The sequence below is a fragment of the Tachypleus tridentatus genome, chromosome 3, assembly GCF_004210375.1.
Source record: "Tachypleus tridentatus isolate NWPU-2018 chromosome 3, ASM421037v1, whole genome shotgun sequence".
NCBI lineage: Eukaryota > Metazoa > Arthropoda > Merostomata > Xiphosura > Limulidae > Tachypleus > Tachypleus tridentatus.
Genome location: NC_134827.1, coordinates 13,201,930 through 13,228,075, shown reverse-complemented (window position 1 = coordinate 13,228,075; position 26,146 = coordinate 13,201,930). Strand labels below are relative to the sequence as shown.

At 34.5% G+C, this 26,146-nt stretch overlaps 1 protein-coding gene across 1 annotated transcript in view; it reads left to right on the top strand.

Moving 5' to 3' along the window:
• The window catches only part of LOC143246381 (adenylate cyclase type 1-like), a 258,421-nt gene that overhangs the window by 176,293 nt on the left and 55,982 nt on the right, over nt 1–26,146 (top strand). Inside the window, exons 5-6 of the mRNA XM_076492984.1 lie at nt 192–303; nt 22,454–22,581. Coding sequence (XP_076349099.1) covers nt 192–303; nt 22,454–22,581 — 240 coding nt within the window. The remainder of the gene's footprint in view (nt 1–191; nt 304–22,453; nt 22,582–26,146) is intronic.

The window sequence follows — 26,146 nt, the reverse complement described above, 5'->3', positions numbered from 1 at the left end:
GCAATAATATTTTTTGTTAATACACTTTCCATTATTTCTGTTTCATAAAATCGGATTTTTGGTGTTTCCAAAAATGTTATAATACATGATTCGTGCATAATCAGAATTGTTTCGGTTATAATGTCCCTTTTATGTATTGTGTATCATTACTGTTTACGGTAATTGTTTCTGTTTTTCTGTTTCCCGAACAGCATTTTGTTTGCAGATATCGTGGGTTTTACTGTCTTAGCTTCCCAGTGCACAGCCCAAGAACTGGTTCGGTTGCTGAACGAACTTTTTGGAAGATTTGACCAACTGGCCAGTGTAAGTTTGTGTTTTTTGTTCGAGTTTAAATAATACAACCTTTTACTTGTACAAATATTATATGTTTAGATATCTAACTGCATTAAATTATTTTTATCTGTTTGCCTATTAACTGAGGGGACAATCACGTAGGCAATTTCAACTAGTATAAAAGAAAAAAAATATATGTATATATATCCCCTTCGAAAGTAAACAATGTCTCAAAAAGGGCAAATTGTATATAGGTAATTTGAATATTGGATTATACTTTGAAGCCAGTGCTATTACTCACATTAAATGTGAAATATCGATTTTGGAGGTAAAACATGTAGCAGTAATATGTTGAGGTAAATTAACGGAGAAGAGACGTGCAAGGTATTGGAATGATGTCAAAACAGTTCTTCTAGCCTCTTAACAGAAAATTCGCTTTGATGATATCGTGTTACCAGTTCTTTGATGCACAGGTCAAGAGCTGGCCAGATTGCTCATACGAGTGTAACTTTGAAATTAATATATGAAGCGTGGAAATATATATTTGAAGCTGTTATAGTACTGAACATGTATGATGTAGATTCTTTATTTCCGATTAATGTAAGGACTCAGTGTGTCAAATAAAAAATTCCCCAATGTTTTTGTGTTTCAAGTAGTTAGTATTTCGCCATTTTTGTTGAAAAAAATGAATGTATATATTAATGTAAAAATAAAAAAATATAAATTCATTTTTACGTACCCAGGATGTTGAAAAAATGTTTGATACACTACAAAAATAAAGTTTACCAATACTATAGTTTGCCTTTGTCTATAATATTTAGGCCTGGCATAGCCTGGTGGTTACAGCACTCGAATTGTTCTGTGAAAGTCGTGAGTTTGAATCCTAGTCACTGAACATGCGTTATATTATCCGGCCCATCCCACTATTCGTTGGTAAAAAAGTTGTCCAAGAGTTGACGGTGGGAGTTGACAATTAGTTGGTCTTCTCTTTAGTCTATCAATGCTAAATTAGGAACAATTAACACTGATATTTCTCATGTATCTTTGTGGGAAATTAAGTCCAACTATAATAAGTTGAAATTTGGAAATTAATTACTGTCACACAGAGCAACAAAATATTAGAATTAATATTCGTACTTACCTAACTGATGTTTCAGATTTTCTCATATCTTAAAAATGTCAGCCAATGATCCTAATTTATGATACATAATTATTATTATGGGGGATTGACCTAACTCCATAGTTCGAAAAGTAAGAAGTCTAAGTCTATAATATTTGGTAAAGGATGTAATGCAATAATGGAAAAGATGATTACAGTGTCAATTAAATAATACCAGAATACCCATATCGCGACACTTACACTCACGACATCTTAAGAGTATTAAGTATAACCATCACTCATGGCTTGCATTTGAAAGAGGACTTGATACAACTTTACCATGCTTTTTTATTTACTACGCTAGTTGAAGTTATATGACATTTTTCTGGTATGTCAAGGTAGAATCAAGTCCATTGTAAAATTGATAACTTTAGGTGAACATATAGCCAAACACCATCAGGAATATCATGCTGAGAAGTTCGTGGAAATTGTTTGGTCCACTTCCTCCTAGATTCCCGTGAATGGCTTTCTTCAGATTCTACATGCGCAGAGAGAGAAAAACAAGGCTTATCATTCCTAAGCTGTTATTTTGACAAGGGTTACTAAATTATCATAGTGCCAGGTCTAAACATTCACGTGAATTTCCTAGCAACAGTTGAATTGTGATGTGTATCGATATAGATTTACTCTTAAGTGTTACTCTTGACTTCCATGTTGTTGATTGTAGAAGTCTTGTGAGTCTGACAGCTTAACAGTTGTCGTTTGTTTAACTAACGCCACAGCCCTTCGAGTATATATAGTCCATACGAAAATATGTATATATTTTTTTTCCTTTTATTCTAGTGGAAATTGCCTATGTGTTTGCCTCCTCTATAAATAGGCAAACAGTACCATTACGAGATACATCAGCACACAGCCAATTTATTTGAACTTCCGGTAAGCCTGATGATTGTCTTCATTCCCTGCGTCCACGTCAATATAATCTTAATGGAGCATCAGTGTCATTGTCATTGCTTTAGTAATACTAGTATAAATAGCGTCTCAACCAATACTATCTACGTCTGTCGTATTCCAGCAGCCCTGAAGAACCATGCTATTGCACGAAAAGTCTTGCCGGCACTGGATATTACAGACCTAGTGTTGACGACACACTATTATACACTCTTCTTTTCTGTCTCCCACAATTCTTATTAATAATTCATGAGCCATTTCTAACAGCGGGATGAATTATGACATGCTTGATGCTAGTTTTAGACAGATCCCAGTATATGTCTTCAACTCTTTGGTTGATCATTATTTTGGGGACGATAATCGTCTTTATCATCGTCTCATTACTTATTCTGCCAAGTATAATACTTTTCTCATGGTTATTTTTCGAAATATGGGTGTTATAATTGGCCAATTAATTTTATTTTAATTCTATCTGTAAAATGTAAACCAAGAAGCAGGTCAATAACCAAGAACAGAGCACGTAGAGAACAGACGTCAATAAACCCAAAACACGAGTAATAGAAATGGACTGGTATTTCAGTTCGAACAGTGCATACAATTTGATACACTCTATTTAATAAAGCCAAACCTATATTTATCTAAAGTACACCAAACATCCTCACCCTTTCAGCCATGGGGGCGATATAATGTGACGGTCAATCCATTTTTCTTTGGTAAAAGAGTAGCCCAAAGGTTAGTGGTGGGTGGTGATGACTAGCTGCCTTCCCTCTAGTCTTACACTGCAAAATTAGGAACGGCTAGCGCAGACATCCATTGTGTAGTTTCCTATGCCGAGCAACATAGACAGTCAGTTATAGAGCTCGAGAAGCAATCTGAGAGTCACGGGTTCGAATCCTCGTCTCACCAAACATGCTCGTCCTTTCAGCCATGGGGTGTTATAATGTGCGGTCAGTCCCACTATTCGTTGGTGAAAGAGTAGCCCAAGAATTGGCGATGGGTGATGATGACTAGCTGCCTTTCCCCTAGTCTTACACTGCTAAATTAAGGACGGCTAGCGCAGATAACTCTCATGTTGCTTTGCGCGAAATTCGAAAACAAACAAGCCTTGGAAAGAGAGTATTTAAATAATAAATAATCATCTCTAATGGTTATCTTACAATAAAATATCCCTGTAATGTTCATATAATAAAATATAACCACAAAACGCTGAATATAATTGTTCATGTTAAAAATATGAAACTAAACAGGGAGAGTTACGGAACTGTCATGAAACGTGTCTTTAAAAATAAGCTTTTATCAAACGAACAAATAAAGAAAACCACTGGAGTGGTGTTTAGAAACATTGGTTGTCCCTTGCAAGTAAATAATTTTGTTATCAAGTTTATATGTTTGTTCGTTTTAGAGCAAAGATTCATTGGGATATCTACATTACCCAATGTTGGAATCAATCACCATATTTCTTACGTTGCAAATCCTTAAGTCTTTACATTCTTTCACTAGGGATACAGGTTTATGTGTTTGTTTGTTTTAGAGTAAAGACGCATTGGGCTATCCGTTTTGCCCATTGTGGGAATCTATCACCGGGCTTTAGCGTTGTTAGCCCGTAGATATACCACTGTGTAACAGGAGGTAAGAGGATAAATGAAAAAACACATAGAAATATGCTTGAATATATGTTGTTATTCAGTTTATATAAATGTATTCAGGTCGGTATTATATACATGCATGATTTTGTTGTACCATTTAGAATAGATTTATTTGAATTGAAGTAATGTCATTCCTTTGGTACTTCTTATAAACAAGACAATTGTTAAAAAGCGCTCAGTAAAATGACAAGGAACGGTATCATCCAGCGACAAAACTCCCTGTGACTACTTAACGATCCTAATCTTTTTAACTGGATGCGCCCATTGCATCAAAATCCAAACATTTTTTGCGACAGTGTATTGCAATCAGTTTCCTTTATTTAGGAACAAACGTAGTACAAATTTCTTTATTATAATAACACACGGAATGAAACACACCGTTGTAAACGGCTCAGTAAGCAATCATATTACATATAGGATCCAAGACATTGAGTTGACTTCACATACTTTTATTTATTCTCCATTATTTTCAGGAAACAAAGCGTTGAATTGTTTCAACAGGCATCTGCTAGTGGTAAGATAGAGGGTAAGGAACGAAGTTTTTAACTTTGTTTCGTGTCAGTAACCCTGAAAAGCCTAAATCTGTGGAAGAAGATTGTATTTTATAAATTACTTAGATCCCTCTCCTGAAATGTTCCGAAGGTAAAAGATTCGAGTTGCTGTAAGACTTACATTTATATACAATTACTAGCTGGAGTAGCCATCCTCTGACCAGAACTTACGTAAATCCATAATTAATGATTCATGATTATTTAGTATTTTAGGACATGTAAAGCTCCTTCCCTTATATGCAATTAAGAAAAACGCTCACAAAATCTTCAAAATGATAAACCAAAAATGTGTATGTGTCTTCCCAGCGAACCTGCATATCAACTTTAGGTAAGATCTCTCTACACCCTGCGAAGTATTTACATGGATATACAACAGAAAGTACTTTTCGTTGGTAAAAGAGTAGCCCAAGGGTTGGTGGTGGGTGGTGATGACTAGCTGCCTTCCCTGTAGTGCTTCACTGCTAACTTGATATACAATAGACAATACTATTATGTTTATATAGATTAACTCATACTAGATTATATTAAATTAGATATGTAGGTAAAAATCCACTTGAATACAAAAACTGCTATGAGATAATCATAATATGCAATTCTCATTAAATACTCTAATTAGGATGAGATGGATATCATGAGTTCGGTCATATATGCTTTCTTTTCTAGTCTTTATTCTAACTTGACAACAATTTCGAATTTAACTTAATACATACACTGTTGATTTAGCAAGTCTCCTTAAAATAATTTGAATTTCCTGATTTTTTTACAACAAGCCTTTCTCGATATTTTGGCTGCCATTATTATCTGATGAGCATTTAGAGAGTTGCAATGAGAAATAATACAGGCATCACTAACTTCAAATATTATCTTCCTATCTGAAGTTTGATAAACGAAAATGATTAAATCGTTAAATATTTTATTGCTAGACAAAAGAATAATTTTTTTAAAAATTATAGAATACATTTTTTACGTTTAGCTGCATAAATCACATGCCTAAACGTTGTTCAGGAACATATGAAGAATTTTTTGTTATTAACAATAATTTTAATTTTGATAAACAACAAACAATTTAAATAGAATCTCATACTGTAACTTGTTTGAAGTTAAGCACAATAGTTACGCGATGGGCTATGTGTGCTCTGCCCACCACCTGTGCCGAAACACGATTTCTAGCGTTATAAATCCTCAGGCATACCATTGTGCTACTGGTGGGAATACTGTAATTTAAAAATATATCTTTTATTTCTCTTCCATTGGCTCAGGGGTAAGTATGAAGTCTTAAGACGGACGACAGCTCATTGTCTATCTTTATGTTTAACAGCTAGCATACATAGAATATTTTATCTGCAGGTGGTCATTATATCTTTTTGCGGATAAGAAAAAAGTTAAACCTTCCAGATTCAAGGATATGCGGCTAGCCTTAATTCGGCAGCACAAAGACTACGAATCTCTTAAAGTTCTTGAATGATACACTATTCAAAAGTTTCGTTTGAGACATAGAACACGAATACTTTGAAAACCGAAAGAAGATAATATAACCATTCTTAAACCTGGGTAAATTTTATTAAGAATCTGACTGAAATTAATACAATAGTAACTCCTTAGTTTAAAAGAAAATACAATTTCTAAAGTATTTACTCAGGTCGGTGTTTGTTCTAGCGAAACGTTATCTTATCTAGTTCATTCGAATAAGTAGCCTTGCCCTGTACACAACTAATACCTGAACTAATCCGATTATTTTCAGGTAATTCATAATTTATATTTAAAACATCAGAGGGCATTGCTATTAAATCAATAGCCTTTAGCATTCTTAAGCTAAGGTTAAGAGATTAAAATCATTAAATTGAGTAAATCAAAGAAGTATAAGAAATACACTACATGGGCAAAATTATGTGGGCATCCAACCATCACATCCATATGTGGTTGTTGAACATCTCATTCTTCTGTACTCGTTAAATCCAAAAATTTCTCGTACCTAATACGGTGATGACATTCAGCTGTGAGATCATAACTGAAAATATGAGCCAACAGTTGTAGCTATTAGTGTAACAACTTTCGAACAAAGAACTTTTTTTCTGAGTGATTTTGCTTTAATGGAACAGTTTGACATTAACTTAAAGTAGTTTAATAATTTTCTTTGCGACGAATTACGGGTACTTAAACGAGTGTATATATATATATATATATCGACGTAACTGTTCAGTTGCTTTCTGGTTGTCAGTTTTTCGAATTTCGCGCAAAGCTACACGAGAGCTAACTGCGCTAGCCGTTCCTGATTTAGCAATGTAAGACTAGAGGGAAGGCAGCTAGTCATCACTACCCACCGCCAACTATTGGCATACTCTTTTACCAACGAATAGTGGGTTTGACCGTCACATTGTAACGCCCCCACGGCTGAAAGGGCGAGCATGTTTGGTGTGATGGGGATTCGAACCCGCAAACCTCGAATTACGAGTCGAGTGCCTTAACCACTTGGCCATGCCGGAGCCTTTCTGATTGTAAAGACTCGATATCGTATGAGTTATTTCTGTGTACTATGCTGCTAGTGCAAAATCGTGTTCACTTTTGTGAAGTTGGAATCATTTATTCTCGTTTTTAATCTTAACATCGTGTTTACGTTTTTTAGCTTTTACTTTATTTTTATAAATACCAAAGTATTTATATGCTACATTTTAAAATTTGTCCGATATTTGTGTTAATTGTCACTACTTTGTATTTGTTAAGTTACTAGCTTTTTACTAACTATTCAACAAGGTACAAATCGACAATATTGTTACTTACATGTCAATATTGTTACTTACATGTAGTGTCCGTCGTAGCTAAAGTTCAGGGCTAAAAAGGAATAAATGACCTACTTCTCTGGTGATGTTTATACAATTCAGTTAAATGCAGTACATATAATCTTAGTTTTATGAACTCTGAATTTTAGCCAAACGTACCTTTCAGCGTCAAATATGGTTTATGCAGTTATACGGAGGCTGTGTACGTTATATTAAAAAGTACTTGGAGTCTCTTCACATCGTTACAATCCGTGTCTTCATGTTCAGTCATGCTCTATTTGACGACTGTGCATCTTTATAATAGCTCTGCATAGTAGTGTTTATTGCAGAAATATACGTCATAAGGCTGTCATGGCTAAAGCATGCCCCTCTTCCCTGTAATTTTTCGTAATCCAGCTAGTTATAAGAACGGCGATTACCTCGCGCTCCATTCAACAGTCCGTTTGCAAGAAATACATGGGCGCTTTATTCGGCGACTTGACCGGTAAGTCTGTGTTGAATACCTGTTTTATTCTTCAACTGCTTGGGGTATGTGACAATTTAACAGGTATGTCGTGAAAGTGACTTATTTCGTTTCTCAGAAAGAGAGCTTTCTTTGTATTTTGTGTACTATTGCCCGTGCGACAATTAATATTCGGTAGCATCCCATTATATACGTAACGCAAAGAAATGTCAAAATCCAGCTCTGATTTATGTGCATATATTGTTCAAACAGGATTTTATGTAGGTTGTGATTGTCACGTGACTTGTTCATTTGTATATTCAGAATCGTTTTATTAAAATATAGTCAACACTCTGTGTGATAAATTTATTGCAATATTCTGAACAAACGCTGCACGCAACAAAATAATAATAACCTGATCGAGGAACGAAAAGATAATATAGTTAGCTCATGGCAAAATAAAAGCACTACAAACACATGTATACCCATGAAAATAAAGCAGGAATATGAAAGGTATAAATGTAATTAAAGTGTACATGTTTTTTTAATGTGCATTTACCAGATAAGGGCATTATAGAGCATAGAATGGCTCTAATCAACTTATTTACTTTAACACACCAATAACTTTAAAATAGTACAGGAAATTAACTCATGAACTTCAACCAAAATATAGCATAGCGTCCCTTAATTTAAAATCCTCCCATCTTGCTTCCTTTCGATAGTCTGTAGTTTATTCCTGTATGTGCTTAGAGCTTAGAACGTAACCACCAGCGATAACCCTGCTGAGGGTAGAAAGGCAGAGATTTCTGTTTCAATGAGACAAAATGGTTGAAAAAATTATTTATTCGAAAACCTAAGCGGATACGCAATAAACCGAGAATACTCAAGAAATAGTGTAGTTTCCTGTTTATCATTTTATAAATGACGAAATTGAGTATAAAGATAAGACTTTAGTGTTAAAATATCTGAAATACCTGATCCTATCTTTAAAAAAAAATCTTCTGTGGTGTAAAGTCGACCTTTAACAGATCGCTGTGTTCAGTACAAAACTATACTGTTTGTTGCATTAAAACAGTATTGTACACAGACTCCTTTGTACTTTGTGTGATTTCGAATATATTAGTGAAACCAATACATGAATGCATAATTGAATATTCGAAAGATTTAATAAATACTAATGGTCATTTTAAAATGTATTTTATAATATTATAACGATTAACAGGTACCTGATTCAGAGTTATAGCAACCATTTTGCAAAACAAAACAAAACTGAGTAGTAATTTTAAAAATCCTGGAAAGGAGTTGTAAACTCGAACTAATACGCCATAAAAAGACTTATCTAACCTACTAGTAAAATTTAGTCTACCAAAAACAGTTTGTTTGGTTTTAATGTACAGTTTATTACTCACTTCTAATAATGTGCAAGTTATGTAGCATAAACCGTGTTCATGAATGTTTTATTTACCCTAAAATTACTTTTAATTTTTTTCCTTTGTGTGTGTACACATATTTATGCAAAAACCGATAGTCCTATAAGGTGACAATTAAATATGCTCTAATACATCCTTCTTACAATTCTGTCCCTTTGAAGTAAATGCATGGTGAAGCAAACGTATATTGAAACGATTTCGAATATACAGATCAGGAAGCCAGTCACATGTTAAACACGTAAATTGTGTGAAGATACCGAAATTTATTATTTTAGGGGAAGATATGTAATAACCCTTTCCGACACAAAATATTCATACACTCAGATCATAAATATGTGTTTAGATCGGCTGTTCACATTTTTTTCAAAATAGAAGTACCTTTAAGGTCAATGGCAAAAACAATATGTAACATAATTATACAAAGTTTTAAGTCATATCTCCCTTTTAACTGTTGCATACTTCAAGCAGCTGGAGAGTGAAACAGATGATTGTGCTATTACCAAAAAAACCGTATCGGTCAAGTCACCTCAATATTTCTGTGTGATTGGACTATTGAAATGATTGCTATAAAACTTCGTTTTGACACACTAGATGGGTTATAGAAAGAATATAGGCAGGATGGACGTGTTTTAACGTGATAATCTAATGATGGAGCCTTTCGCAATGGAAACTATGCTGAAGGACTATCATCAAGATGCACAGTTGTCAAATAGAGACCGGACCTGGCGAAAAGGACCGTATTTTGCTTGATGAGGTCCATGATCTTTCCAATATAATATGTTAAATACTTTGTATATTGTAGCTGGTGTCCATTTTCCATGTCTTTTACATTATTATCTATCAAAATCTATTGTATTCTAAGGATCTTATCGAATAGGGTGAAAATGAGACATATTGCCTTTACTTGATAACGTTTTCTTTTCTAGTTAAACTTACCTTTACATTGTAAATATTTTAAAAAATAATCCAACCAATTAGTACTTACTATATTTCATCATTGTTTATTATATTTGTCATTTATACTATTACATTCCATTTTAATGTTTGTGATTTTTTTATTTCATTGACTCTCTTTACATTGTTGTCGCGCGCTGTTTGTATCATCTGCGTTTTTAAATCATGGTATTGTTTCACACAATAAGAATAGCTGATAAAAATTATCAAAACGTTGTAATACATTTGCTCATACTTACTGATCGTTTAACAACTGTTTTTAGTTCCAAAGTTTTTTTATCTGATTGTGTATTGAAATTACATTATTTTACCCACTGTGGTCATTAGTCAGATAATCACCATAATTCTGTTTAACTGTTAGGTGAATAAGATACACAATTGTGCAATATTTTAAATAACCATATAATCTAATTTTCCTTCCTATCCACCCGCCCCAAAAAATATTTTAAAAATTGCATTTTCGGATAAACAGAATACAATTCTAAACTGTTTGTTTTGTGTTTGTGTGTCTCCGAAGAGGGAGAGAATACAATATGTTTTACAGTTCACTTTTCAAAGCAACAGTGGAGAGAAACACTTTAAGCATGATAAAGCAGAACATACAATAAGAGCTTCGAGGGAAAAAATCGAGAATTATACGTATACATACTTATTACACATGTTTTATTACATGTTTTGCGTACGAACGTTATCTTGAATATTTCTTATTCTGAAAGAAAGTTCGGAATTTGAAAAGTTTGTAGCTAGAACGTTTCTTGCTTGAAACATGGAAGTAACGGTCGTAAAACAAAACAAGAAATCACTTCTTTGGATGTCAAGATACTGCTTATGGTTGGTAAGTGCCATCAAATAACACTTGTCAAACTCCGAAACAACTTGAATTCATGTGAATTTTGTTAAACTTGCGCGATACTTTTGTAATACGATGTTTTTTGAGAATCACAATCGTATCTCTCAGAACTTGAGGCACTATTACGAGACCAGCCTTAGTGGATCAAAAACTTTTTGGTGTTGTTACTTTTATTTTTTAAAATTCTAATAAACATGATTTTCTACTTGATTTTCACAATTTAAAAAAAGTGCAATGACAGCTCCCTCCAGTGTCCGTTAAAGTCGATAAACCTTATTTTTTATTCTCTAAGTTATCAAGTAAAAACTTACACTATGTGGCACGTAAATAAAAATATCGTTTAAAATTGTGTAAATTTTATCTTTATTTTTATTATTGTTATAATAATTAAAATTTTGCTACAAGTCTTTTAAAACTTGTATTACATTACTTTCTGAAAACTGATATAATCTCAGATAACTCGAAACCAAGAGTGGAAAGGCCAACTTCAGGTGACTAACGCTGGTGTTTAAACTACCCGTTAGTCTTCCTGGTGAATTATGATAATTACAACTATACTACAGAAAGTCCTTTACAACTTGTATTACTGTAGTTTTTTTTTTCTTACCACTGTAGACTAGATGTAAAGATTGAATTTAATGCTATTTATGTTCTTAATTCAAAAATTAAATTTTGTTTTACCTTAATTTCCTTTTATGAATTTAAATCATTTTACCTTAATTTTAACTTTTTACCAGACGTTTGGTGCAGATAGCCTAGTTGCTTTGCACCATGAAACACCAAATCAACAAACTATTGTTGTACATTTTGTGCACGTTAACCCGGAATGCGTTGGGACAGCAACTGGTGTAACTATCCTGGCGACCGCTAGATGACTTATTTGCTTGTATGTTTGAAGTGTATGTTGTTGTTGTTTGTTTGTTATTTCAGGTATATATTTTCAGCTTCGGCACACGAACAATAAAAACGCCACCAATAATTTAAAAGAAGTATAACCTGAATATATTTTAATTGAGTTTTGTTTAGTAACTTCTATTTACCATCTTTATTTAGTAATTATCAAATCGTCACAAAAATTATGTCTTGTATTTAAGGTTTAAGTTTTACTTACGCCCTCTAGCATGCGACTTAATGCTTAATTTTTCCACAGCTTAGGTAGTCGGATGCTTAACATTTTGATTTGGCCTTAATTGTTGAAACAATGAACTATAGTGAATGACTATCATTGATTGCTACTAGTTAACAAGTTCTATATAACAACCGAAAAAAGACTAAAACGTACACAGCTTTTTTTTTAGGAAGTTTCAGCTATTTAACGTTTCTCCTATATGTGCGTTATATTTATGATGGCTTAATCTTAATTATTAAAGCAATTCGTTTCAGTATTAAATTGATATAACCATCTGCTGTCTAATTGGTGAGATTGAATGTGGTTTTTAATACCGACATCGCAACTCTAAATAAATAATAAGTTAGTGATGTGAAAGGTTAGCATTCTGTTCCATCATAATGCCATTAAGTGACACCTGCATGTCTAAGCACTGTAATGTAATTTGCTGAACTAAAAATAGCCTTATTCAATTACTCTAGTTTCCTGTTTGTAATCACAGTAAGCAATATAAGTATTATGGCCAATTTGTGCTAAATACACCCGTTTAGATATTCACGGAATTTACATTTTTTATTACATATTATTGCGACAACGCGTGCTGCCAAAAACAAAATGAAAGATTTCGAAATTCAGTTACTACAACTTTGTTTTTTATAAGTCTTTTGCAAGCGCCATATCTTAGAGGCAATGTAAATAAGAATAGGGAAAATCAAAATGGATTAGTTTAATATACAGACCTTGTTACTGTCTTTAATAAGGTCACCTATACTGGAAGTTATATTTTTCTCATACGCTTTTAAAGGTTATGGATCTCTAGTTAGCTACGTAATGGGTACTTTACTTATTTACTTATATTGGTTGCTAAGAAAAATCCAATGGATAGTGTGCTGTGAGGCTTATAAAAAAATAAAAACAGCTTAGTCTAGTGTGGGTGAAGAATTATACTTCATACTTGTCAGAACTGAATAAAATAATTTTAAATAATTATCTGTCCAAACCGATTAGTACCGTCCTGTAGAAGAAGAAAAAACAGAGCTCGAATTCGTGTGCTTCCGTTAAAACAAAGAAATAATACATTTATAAACAGCTCATTTAAATTGTAAAAATGTATGTGTTGTGTATGTGTGTGTGCAAAATAGTTAAATTGATTTACGAATAAACGGGACCCGGCATGGCCAGGTGGTAAAGGCACTCGACTCGTAGTTCGAGGGTTGCGGGTTCGAATCTCCATCGCACCAAACATTTTCGCCCTTTTAGCCGTTGGGGCGTTATATGTGAAGGTCAATCCATCTCTTTGTTAGTAAAATAGTAGTTCAAGTGTTGGCAGTGGGTGGTTATGACTAGCTGCACAAGAGCCGTTTGCGTTAGCCAGTTATCACCGCCAACTCTTGAGCTACTCTTTTACCAACGAATAGTGGAATTGACCGTCACATTTTATTACCCCCACAGCTAAAAGGGCGAACATGTTTGGTGTGACGGGGATTCAAACCTGCAACTCTCAGATTAAGAGTCGAGCGCCCTATCACAAAGCCATGCCGGGATTTGATAATGGAATTGTTTGACAAACATATGAGCCTAATCAGTGAGTCCCATTGCACACTTTGGTGAACTGAATTCTATTATAGAATTGTAACCTTAATATATACTATGTACTGTAATATATATTAACGTATTACAAGATTAAACCACGACAAGACAGAAATGGATACCAGCTTACAACAGATGGTGAGTGAAAGGCACACGAATCAATTTTTTGCCATAAGTGTAATTATGTATAACGCATGCGCGATCGCCGCCAAATACATCATAAACATGACGATCTTTGAAGGGTAAGCTATGTACGTCCTGTGACTAGTAAAGGTCATTTCACCCATAAATTATATAAGACGATATCGTTGTGTGTATGAGAAAGGTAAACCAGTTAATAATTATATCAAGAAACGATACCGACAGTCTCAAAGAGCGTGTTAAAAGAGGAAGATGTCGCGATAGGCGATCCCCTTCATCGACACGGTCGCCAGATATCAATTGTATGGATTTTTTCACTTTAAGTCTATGTGAAGGGCATCGTCTACAGAACAAAGCTGGGGACACTACGTGAATAGAACACTGATTTAGTAACTAGTGTGGCGGCCGATATGCTGGTTACCACGTAGATAGAAATCAAGCATCGACTCCATATATATGGAGCGCATGTGGAGGTATAATGATGGCATATTTTGATTGGATAGAAATACACACATGTGCCCTTCATCCACAACAAACTGCAACTTCCTAACTGTGGCCTGGTAGTTAGGACACTTGACTCGTAATCTGAGTTCGAATCCTCGTCACACTAAACATATTCTCCCTTTCAGCCTTAGGAACGTTACAATGTGACGATCAGTCCCACTATTAGTTCTTAAAATAGTAGCCCAAGAGTTGGCTGCGGGTAGTAATGACTATCTACCTTTCCTCTAGTAGCCAGGTGGTTACGGCATCGACTCGTAATGTGAGGGTCGCGGGTTCGAATCCTCGTCGCACCAAACGTGCTCGCCTTTTCAGCCGTGGGGGCGTTATAATGTACGGTCAATCCCTCTATTCGTTGGTAAAAGAGTAGCCCGAGAGTTGGCGGTGGGTGGTGATGACTAGCTCTCGTCCCTCTAAATTACGGCTAGCGTTAGTTGGTTGGAACGGCTAGCGCAGATAGCCCTCGAGTAGCTTTGCGCGAAATTTGGAACAAACCAAACCTAGTCATACACTGCTAAATTAGGATTGAAGAGCGCAGGTGTTCCTCGTATAGCTTTGTGCGAAATTAAAAAACAAAAATCATAAACATTGTACAAAACTATGCTTTATAATCCGTAATCCTTTTCTTAGAGAACAGTCACAATATTGTGTTGTCTGGCAAAACTATCAGAAACTAACGAATATCAACAAAGATTACTACACTAGCTAGAAAAGAGACATTTTATTTTGAAATATTTATATTAATGTGTTTCTCATGTTCGATCCTGACAACAAAGGTTCACCAGTTACTAGTTGCTGCACTTTTCATGTTGAAATAAGAAACACGTTAACAGTACAGTGACTCTCTTCTTGCCTCTCACTCTGACACACTTAAGACGGAAAGCTAAAAGAAAATCCTTTTTTCTGTTCAAAGACATGGAAGTAAACCTTTCAGTTCATATGATTCAAAAATTTTGTTTTCTAAAGTAGTTAGAAGTTAGATTCAGATAAGGAATGCAGCTCTGCACCAGAATTTCTCGAACAACAACAACAAATAGAAGTCAATCCTAGGAAAACTAGAGTACTAAAAAGTAGGTTTTGTTACGATAAAAAATCAAATGTGCATTTTTACCCTAATTAATTACTTCTACTGAAAGTACTTCTTCTTTAGAACATTAGAACAAACCAGTACAAGCCTCAGCTATCATTAATTTTTAACTAATCATGTAGACGGAAGACAGCTAATCAACATAATTTACTGTCAACTGCTGAGCTTTTCTAAACAAATAGTAGGATGTGACCGTCACTCTTTTAACGCACCCACATCCCTTTAAAATGCCATACATTTGTTTTGTTTGTTTTTGTGGCAGTGAGACACGAACTAGACACTCTTAGTTTTCTCATATTTACAATCCAGCTCACTAATCATCAGGCCACACCCAACCGACACCGAAAGTAACAAAGTGTTTTTTTCTAGTTCATCAGTATTAGAACTGGATTGATGATTTTACTGTTACTAGCTGTCGTTATAGGCGTTACAAATAGTTCTATATAGATTATCATCTTATTCCATTATTGTTCATCCTATTTGTTTATCAATATATAACTGTTACGAATAATTTGGTTCTGGCATGGCCAGATGGATAGAGCAATTGATTCGCAATTTGAAGGGAGCAGGTTCGAATCCCCCTCTCACTAAGCATACTCGCCCTTTAGAATGGGGTCGTTATAACTTGACGATCAATCGCCCTCTTCGTTAGTAAAAACGTAGTTGAATGATCACTATACTTCATTATTATTATTATTGTATTTATAAACACTAGTATTTACTAAGCCACTATGTTTTATTCTTGTATAGCAAATATCGTTTGTTATCAAAATCACTTTGTGTGGTCTAGTAACTCTACGATTGTATAAAAAATTAATCAGTTCGTCTATAACTGTGTTGTAATCTGTATTTTTAAGTTTCAGTCCAGCTGGCCATATTGATTTCTCACTTGTGGATCCCTTGCAGGAAGTTCGCATTGACCAGTGTAGTATATCCACTACATTTAAAGTGCTTCGGCGTTTGTACATATGAGCATCAGGCAAATATGTGGCTTCCGTTGATAATGCTTGTTGTGTACAAAGCTAACAAACAGATCAGTTAGCTGCAACAGTACTGTAAATGACAAAGAAATATCCCTATTCAGTCACTCTGTCTAGAGTGATATAACCGTATTCATCTTATAGATTGAAGCAAATCTGTTAGCTTGATATTTAGATAACACGAATATTAAATTCACAGTTTATGTGTGATCAGATTAACTCATTTTTGCATGTTTATTGCATCTTGTAACTGTTGAACAAGAAAAAGCAGAAGTTATTGGTAAAATAATCAGTACAGAAACTTTTAAGATATAATTATACAGATATTTGTTTTCACTTTTGTAACTCTTTTGTTTCCCACTTGGTGAAATTACTAACTATTGCTTTAATAATTGTTGTATGATTATCCTCACGTTCGTTTAAATATTTTGTTCCATCTTGAGACTTAGTTTCATTAACAATACAACAATTATGATGAAAGGCCCTTCAACTGATAAATTACTTGCTCGCGTTAGTGAATCTTACGAGGGCGTTGATTAATTGACATTATATCAGAAAATTCTCAGCACCTAAAGCTGTAAAATTATTTAAAATTACACATTTGTGTATAAAAGTGCAGAACTAGTGTGCTTGGTCGCTGGATTATCATTGCACTTGGTACAAACAGTTTAATATGCTTTGTTATTATACTTCGTTATTATATTTATCGTCGTAAGTGGTGCAAAAAAATTCAGTATGAATCGTCTCTGTACTCCATTATTATTCTTGTTATTACTAAGTATTATTATATATGGTAAAAATAATTTATATTTACGTGGATTACCACTATATATTTAATTATTATTGTTGTGTTTCCATCCGCTATTGGCTACTATCTCACTTTCTCATTAAACAATTTAACTACAAGACTTTAGTCACCCTATGTAGTCTTACAACATTCCATGTGAATTAGTTACTGATGATTTATTATCGTAAAAATTCACGAGCCAACAGTGACAGATTGCGGATAAAGTTTGACAAGCGTTTCCCAGGAGTAGCTGGTGGGTAGTGTTGACTAGCTGTGTATTTCAACATTTCAAAATTCGGGACGGCTTTCATAGATAGTCACGAATAGCTTTGTGTTAACACTCCTACGAAAAGTGGGGCCTAATAGGCCCCAGAGCAACTTGAAAGGTTATTAATATTAGGCTAATAATTTTGTATTTAAATGAAATTGCCATTTAAACCATTAATGAATGGATTAACGAGATTCCCACTGTCCCTATCTACTATCTAGCGAAACCACAGCCAGGGGAACGGGCTTGGAGAAATCAGGACTAGAAACGTCTTTTCGTAGAAGTGTTAAATTCAACAGACAAGCAAACAAGCAAAAATATCATTATAGTTCTAGAATTATGGATTTTGTACCAAAGCTACTACCTGCTATTGTCCTTAACTTTGAATTACTATTTGTTTGTTTTGAATTTTGCGCAAAGTTACACAAGGGCTATCTGCACTAGCCGTCCCAAATTTAGCCGTGTAAGACTAGAAGGAAGACAACTAGTCATTACTTCCATCGCCAACTCTTGGGCTACTCTTTTAAGAACGAGTAGTAGGATTGACTGTAACATAATATCGTCCCCGTCCCCGTTGTGGCAGTGATTTGAACCTGCAGCCTCAGATTACAAGACGAGCGACCTAACCACCTGGCCCTTGAATTACTGATTCGAGAAAAGGCCGTCAGCCAAGAGCACTTCGAAATCCCACCATCCACGCTGAGGGATTAACTGTCACTCTTATAAAGTACCTACAGCTTAAGGTGAGAGAATATTTTGTGGTAAAACACTGTTTCCAAACCGATTTGCTAACTTCGAAATTCAGGGCCAACCCGAAAATTGTAGAATTATGGAACAATCTCCTTCCATTTCCTGTTTATTCGGTGACTTTAACAGAAAGTTTATTGTATTGATTAATTCAAAAATGTTGACTCGCTGTTTACTAATCAATATTTTCGCATCCTTCAATTGTTAAACTTGAGACGACACTTTACTTACAATGTATGACATCTAGGAGACTGACAGTTGACAGGAAAAAAATGCGTACTATAACTTTAAATTGGCATTTTCACTGACAAGTTAAGGCCACAGATATCTGCTAGTGACATGTAACGAGGCTGCCACTTTGTAACTGTCAATGCTCCAACTGCAACGTGTGTTTCTTTTTATTTTGACCCAGCATGGCCAGGTGATTAAGGCGCTCGACTCGTACTCTGATGGTCGCGGGTTCGAATCCCCGCCCTACCAATAATGATCGCACTTTTAGTCGAGTGGGGCGTTATAATGTAACAGTCAATCCCACTATTCGTTGATACAAGAGTAACCCAAGAGTTGGCGGTGGATGGTAATGACTAACTGCCTTCTCTCTAGTTTTACACTGCAAAATTAGGGGCGGCTAGGTCAGACAACCCTCATATAGCTTTGCGTGAAATTCAAAAACCAAAGAACAATTTTTCTATTGGTCATAAAAAGTAATTTTTTATATCTTGTACGCCTTTCTCTTGCCCTACTCATTGTTATAATGTTTACATATTCTGTGTCCTTCATTAGCATTGTGTTTACGTTTTTTATTTTATTTTATTTTTCATTTTGAATATTGAACAGAAATGTTTTCCGATTGTTGAATGTTTTTTAACGTATAATGTCTATTGTACTCTTGCATTACACCTTAATTAATTCTGTTAATGTATTTCCCTGTAATGAGCGAGTCTGTTACGATGTATATTATATGCTAATATTTATAAGTGTATGTAGTTTGCTATAGTGTATATGCTAATTTATTTGTTTAATAGCTAAGCACAAAACTACACAAAGGGCTATTTGTGGTCTGCCCATCATGGGCATCGAAACCCGGTTTGTAGCAGCGCAAGTCTACAGACATACCACTGTGCCTGCAAGTGTATACGCAAAACTATGAGATAAATGAATTTAAAGTGAAAATAATCCGAACAGTAAATACAGTACCAGCTCCTTAGGAGCTTGATCTAAATTACAGTGGAACCCCTCTAAGCGACCACCCCTCAGATTCGGTCACCCCTTGAAAGCGGTCATTCAATCACAGTCCCTTTTTTTGTTTACATAATCCCTAATTATGTACAGTGGAACCCCTCTAATCAGGCCAGTTTGTCTCAGTCCCGAAGGTGGCTGCTTTAGAGGGGTTCCACTGTATACTTAATTTGTATGTATAAGTTTGAAGATGTAATTCCGTAACCAACAACCATATTTTCACGTTTTTTAAAGGAACAATACTAAATGTGGCTTTGCTCTAAAACAAAGGAACAAATCCTTTTTTTGGCAGTACTGGATGATTTAATCACATTCAAGATGTATCTTTCACTGAGGCCTACAGGATTGATTGAATCCTGTGTAAGATTACCAGATACACATTTTATAAAATGTATTGAGTTTTGTGTTGTCTATAATAGTTACTGAATCATCTAGAATCTTATAAAAGATCCTGGCTAAAATTTCCAGCAAGAAATACATAAAATGTGTGACAAGTACAATGTTACCCAAAATAGTACCGCATTCGAATCACGCACTACAGAGAATGATATTAGAATAAATTACAATTAGTTAATGCAGTTAGATCTATGATTATATGACGTTGCACTGTATTGCACTAGACTATATTGTAATAATATTGTACTTTGCTATACTGTACTGTAATATACAATACAATGGATTATATTTGTATAACTGTCATGATGTATGTTTAACTTTACACATCAAACCAGAAACAACAGTTAAACCATATCCATTAACACACTGAGTATAGTCATGATTTTAAGACCAAAATATGAAATTGCTGCTTTATCATAGGTCTATATATAATGTTTCTACCTTTATTTATTTACGAATTACACGGTTTCGCACACGTGTCAGTTTTACATCATTTTCATTAAACAAAGTTTTCAGAATATAAATCAGGTTGGTTGGTTGGTTTGGTGTTTTATGGCGCAAAGCAACTAGGTTATCTGCGCCTATAAATCAGGAAAGAGATACAGAGATAAGACATCACAAGACAGTTAAATATAGGCAGAAACAAATTATCTTAAATGTATTCAGTTTATTTTCAAAGTGAGATTACAATGTCCATATAACGTTCCAAAATGCAGTATTTTCTTAACAAACATTTTGTTCGTATCTTTGGTATATTAGCCTTCAGTGGCTTAACGGTTAGGACTTAATAAAAACTTCTGTGGCACAGCCTAGTTAGCCCATTGTGTCGCTATGTGCTAAAGAACAAAATATCTTTGGTATATTATATAGGCCTATATTTTACATATTACAAGGTAAAACATTTTTAACTTTTAGTTAGTTGTTATTTTCAGTTCCTTTAGCATTAGAAAATATTCATACGATACCTACTGTAATATGTTAGGTCCATAATACAAGTCTGATCTAATTTGTGAAGTTTATTTCGGCTTGCAAGTTATCTCGTTGTATAATTATACTGTTATATTTGTGTACAAGAAGCAAGGCGTTAACTAAGAGTAATGGCCGCTTTAAAATGGCACGTGACTTGTACACGTCGACCAATACGCTTGGTTTGTTATGAATTGTGCGCAAAACTACTCGAGAGCTATCTTCGCTATCTGTCCATAATTTAACAGTTATGGACCTGAGGAAAAAAGCTAGTTAATACCAACTGCCGCCCACTACTTGGTTACTCTTTTCCAAATAAACAGTGACATTGACAGTAATATTATAACACCCACACGACTGAAAGAGCGAGCATACTTGGTGACAGGTATTCGATCCTATCCATTAGACCAAGCTATACCAGGTGTTCAGCAATAATAGAACCTTGACTTCATATTTGGTTTATTATGGAGTATCTATGATGAAGGAATTGTGTTTAGATTTTTCCTATCGGCGTAACTCAGTAATTTACAAAATGAAGAACTGATTACTTTCGTTTCATTTATTTAAATTAAGTTCACTAATCTTGTCGGTTCTACACGACGTTTTAAAGAAAGCGTGTTTTTCTTTTCCTTAACCTCGTAGATTAGTGGTAATTGTACATAGTTAAAATCCGGTGTTCAATTGCTTGCAAAGAACAGCTTACTGTGTAACTTTGCAGTAGAAAAACAGCAGCCTTCCTTAAAGAACTTTTCCTAGTAGAAACTATAGGAAACTGTTATATGTATAATTAACTATTAATACTGACGAGTAACTTATTATTATTATACACATGTAGTACTAGTTTAACTCAACAAGGCATCCGAAAAAACTGCTATGTACTGCAATATTTTACAGATATATTTCATTTCATAATAATGTGTTAGGTATTTCTGTACATATCGCAAAATACTTAAAGTATTTTACGTTGTTGCCTATTGTATTTAATTCTTAGGGCACAATACATTAAAGCAAAAAAAAAAAAAAAAAACTTTTAAAGTATAAGAACATATCGGCTGTTGGAAATACAAAATATAGATATTGGAATAAATTAACAGTGCACCACTTCCTTATCATTAAAGAATATACTCTTGCTGATAGGGAATTTATACGCACGTTTAAATATATATATATATATTAATAACTGGATATCTCGTTCTCAGCTGTGTTGCCCAGATCGATATGTTCATTTGAAAATGATAATGAATATTAATTAATTAAATTGTTTACTTCTCGTCGTTAATGAGAATATGAAGTTTTATAACGTAGTCTCATTCGAAATCCTGCATCCCTAACGAACGGGGGCTTTGTTAAGGAGTTAGAAATCACATGAACCGTTAATGGATATTACTGTGGTTTTAATTGTGATATTTCGAAATTATCCGAAAAAAAATATTTTTTTTTAATTTCAGCTTTTTCCCCACACATGTTTTGTTTATATATGTATGTATGTGTATACAGATATGAAATGTAACATATAATTATTAGACAGCTAATGTAACCTATTTCATTTTTCTCCTTGTTATATGAGTAAGTGAACACTGAAACTGGCAAGACATTAGTTCTGTCTATCAAGAGGTATCGACATGAAATCAACAATAAAAATTATAGATATCATATTTGTATCTTTACAGAAAAACCATTGCCTAAGGATTAAACTACTAGGGGATTGTTATTACTGCGTTAGTGGACTCCCCGAACCCAGATCTGACCACGCTCAATGCTGTGTAGAGATGGGATTAGACATGATTGACGCCATTGCGTATGTATTCCTGTTTTAATTGTGTTGTTTGTAGTGGTATCCTTTGTTTTCTAATTTTGTTGAACCAAACTATAATAGAATATTCATACATTTTCAGCACAAGTTATTTAAAACTAAAAAAATATTTTTCCTCATTTTCTGAACAGTATCTTATTTGGTCGGTATTTAAATTATAATTAAAAGAAAAGAAAGAATGTCTGGTATTTTCTATAAATTACACTTCAAGAGGAAGAGCAGCGATGCTTAGAAGTCATCAACAAAAACCACCTCACAGTGATATCAATTTAATCGTCAACAAAAACCACCTCACAATGATATCAATATAATCGTCAACAAAAACCACCTCACAATGATATCAATATAATCATCTAGTTAAATAATCCTGTAATCAAAAAAGTTTTCGATTTTTACAGTCTGCTTTATAAAATATTTAAGTTTATGTTTTACTGGATTACATAAGTATGTTAGTTCGAACAGTGCGTAACTACAGAAATATCTCCCCCCCGCGTAAAAAGTAATTGGGCTTCCTTACATTTATTCCTCTATAATTGTAGTTATGATTCTGACGCCCCTAGTGTCACAACGGCATGTCTGCGGGTATACAGTGCTAGAACTTGGGTTTCGATATCCGTGTGGGCAGAGCACAGATAACCCATTGTGTAGCTTTGTGCTTAACTACAAACAAACAAACGATTTTGGCTAATTCAGTCCTCCTTTAGGTCCCCACTCAGTAGTTGCGCCACTGATTTTGAACGTGTATAAAAATGCACATACATGCAAACAAATTATTAAGAAAGTCAAGAATGTCTTATAGCTTCAAGACAAGTACTAAAAATGTTCGGAATGCCATAAATATTTAAGATAGGCACTGAGTAAGCCAAGAATAAATACCGTGTAATAAAGTTGTCTATTTTTCTAGAATACTTCGCACTGGGATATTTTAATAAGTTGCGATTTGTTGGTTGACGTTTACCGGCACAAACCGGTAAAAAAATGTAAAAGTAAATAGCAACTTCTGATCGATATTAGCCCTGTAAGTACTAAACATTAGTTACTTCTTTGAATATATAAAATGGATGACAACGTGTGCTTTTGTTTTTTGCTAGGAATCGTGTTGCTAATATAAATGCTATGTAGGCACTGAGTTCAATGATAATACGAACTCCATACAGGTAACAGGCGTCAGTACATTTAGTAAAGATAAAATCCAGTGTCTCTTTGTCTCTCTTTATATACATGAGACTATAATATTAGTAAAGCTCAGGAACACGTGGAATATGGGCAGTTTAATGGTCCACCGTGGACTATATTAGTGTATTACATGTTCTGAAATAGTTACACCCTCTGAAGAGCCCTCTAGTTGGCTCAACGGTAAGTCTCTATGCTTATATTGCTAAAAATCGAGTTTCGATACCCGCAGATGGTAGGTCACAGATAGCCCAATGTGAGCTGTATACTTAACAACATAGAAACAAACAAAATCTTCTAAAAAAAACACTGACGCAAAACGCCATATTTAATGAAAATATATATTCTCCTGGGTGTTGTGATAGATTACAGACTGATTGCTTCGTCACATATTGATCACCTGAGAGAGAGTTTGTTTGTTTGTAGTTAAGCACAAAACTGCACGATGGGCTGTCTGTGCTCTGCCCACCACGGGTATTGAAACCTGGTTCCGATACCCATTGTGTAGCTTTTTGCTTAATTACAAACAATAACGTTATTGTGAGTGGATGCAAGTGGAAATCAAGGTTATGATATCGTGGTATCCAATTGTAGATTTGTAACAGCTTGAAATATGGTATTGTGGTAATAAGAAGAGAAGTATTTATTCCTACCTTTGTAACAAGAGAAAGTAGGAATCGTGTTGCTATTTAAAAGTCTTCCCTGGTGGCTCAGCAATAAGTCAGGCGAATTATAACACTATCAATATCAGCAGTAGGCACAGCACAAATAGCCTAATGCGTAGCTTTGTTTTTACTAATAAATCAACTGTTTTCATAATTATGTTTTATAAAATGGGCAAAATGGCGTTTTTTTTTAATTTTGAAGCATTTTTTTTCGTTAACAAAAGCAATTGTTAGTTTATACTGTGAAGGAAATAATAAGATTTTCCAAGTTCAACTTACTTTGATTAATTATAGGTTTTAATACCAGCATCGTGGAGAAGTGGATAAATCTGAGGATCTCCTTTACATGATACAAACCTTTGTGTGTATGTGTGAAATTCCTTGGGTTCATTTCAATTGCTAGTATGTAGAAAAAGAAACAGAGGAATTAGTTGGTTTGATGAGAGTCCTACCTATAATCGAATAGTTTAAGTTATTGGAATAAGTAAAATAATTAATAATATGTTGGAATAGTTTACTGACATTTCTCTGAAAGGCATTCCAGTTGATGGACTTAAAATATGCTAGCGGTAATATCGCTGATTAGACAAATACTTTCGTCTTCAATTACAAAGATGAGAAGACTATCATTGGAATTAGTGTTTACATATTACAACGTTTACAGTTTAGATTGCTAACAATTATCATACGAGAGTTCTGTCGTAAAGTTAAAAGCTTTGGTACAAACTAATTTGAATTTTTCATCTCACGTTGGTTTAGCGCAATAAGACACGTTCGAAACGTAACACACACTTTCTAGCTGCATCACAATGATAGGATGAAAAAAAAACATCTTCAATTGTAAATATATCTCGGTATTAAGTATAACATACTCAGTATTATCATCTTATTGAATTGATTTGGAGAGATTGTTTGAACGTGGTTGCAAGACTTGTGAATACAATAACGAGACATTACAAAAAGGAAGTTCTCAACTTTGTTTTGTTGTAAAAACGGTTGAGCTGTATATAATAGAATGAGTTAAGCAGACATTCGATAGTAATAATCTCAAGATGAGTGTTATTAATATTATACTGAAATGATGCTATTCTAGAATAAAACAGTTTGTCAATGAAAATGTAAATTACATTCGCTTTCCTTACAACAGGGCCTGGCATGGCCAAGCGTGTTAAGGCGTTTGTTTTGGCTAGCTTCCTAGTCTTCAGTCTGTTACTTCAAAATTAGAGGTATCGACATGTCCCGGTGGTTAGGGCGCTTTACTCGTAATCTGAGGGTTGCTAATTCATATCCCCGTGACACCAAACATGCTCGCCCTTTCAGCCGTGGGGGCGTTATAATGTGACGGTCAATCCCACTATTCGTTGGTAAAAGAGTAGCCCAAGAGTTGGCGGTGGGTGGTGATGACTAACTGCCTTTCCTCTAGTCTTAGACTGCTAAAGTAGGGACGGCTAGCGCAATTAGCCCTCGAGTAGCTTTGCGCGAAATTCCAAAACAAACAAACAAATCCTTACAACAGTGGTCCAATTGTTAGCGTACTTGGACTATGATTCCAAGAATTCGTGGTTCGTAACCAGTTGCCACAAAACACACTAAGCACAATGATGCCGTGAGTGCGCAACAAGAGTGATGGTTAAAACCTGCTTTTCGATAAGACAAGAGTAGTCCAGTAGTTGGCGGTTGGTGCTTTTGACAAGCTTTCTTCTCTCTAGTTT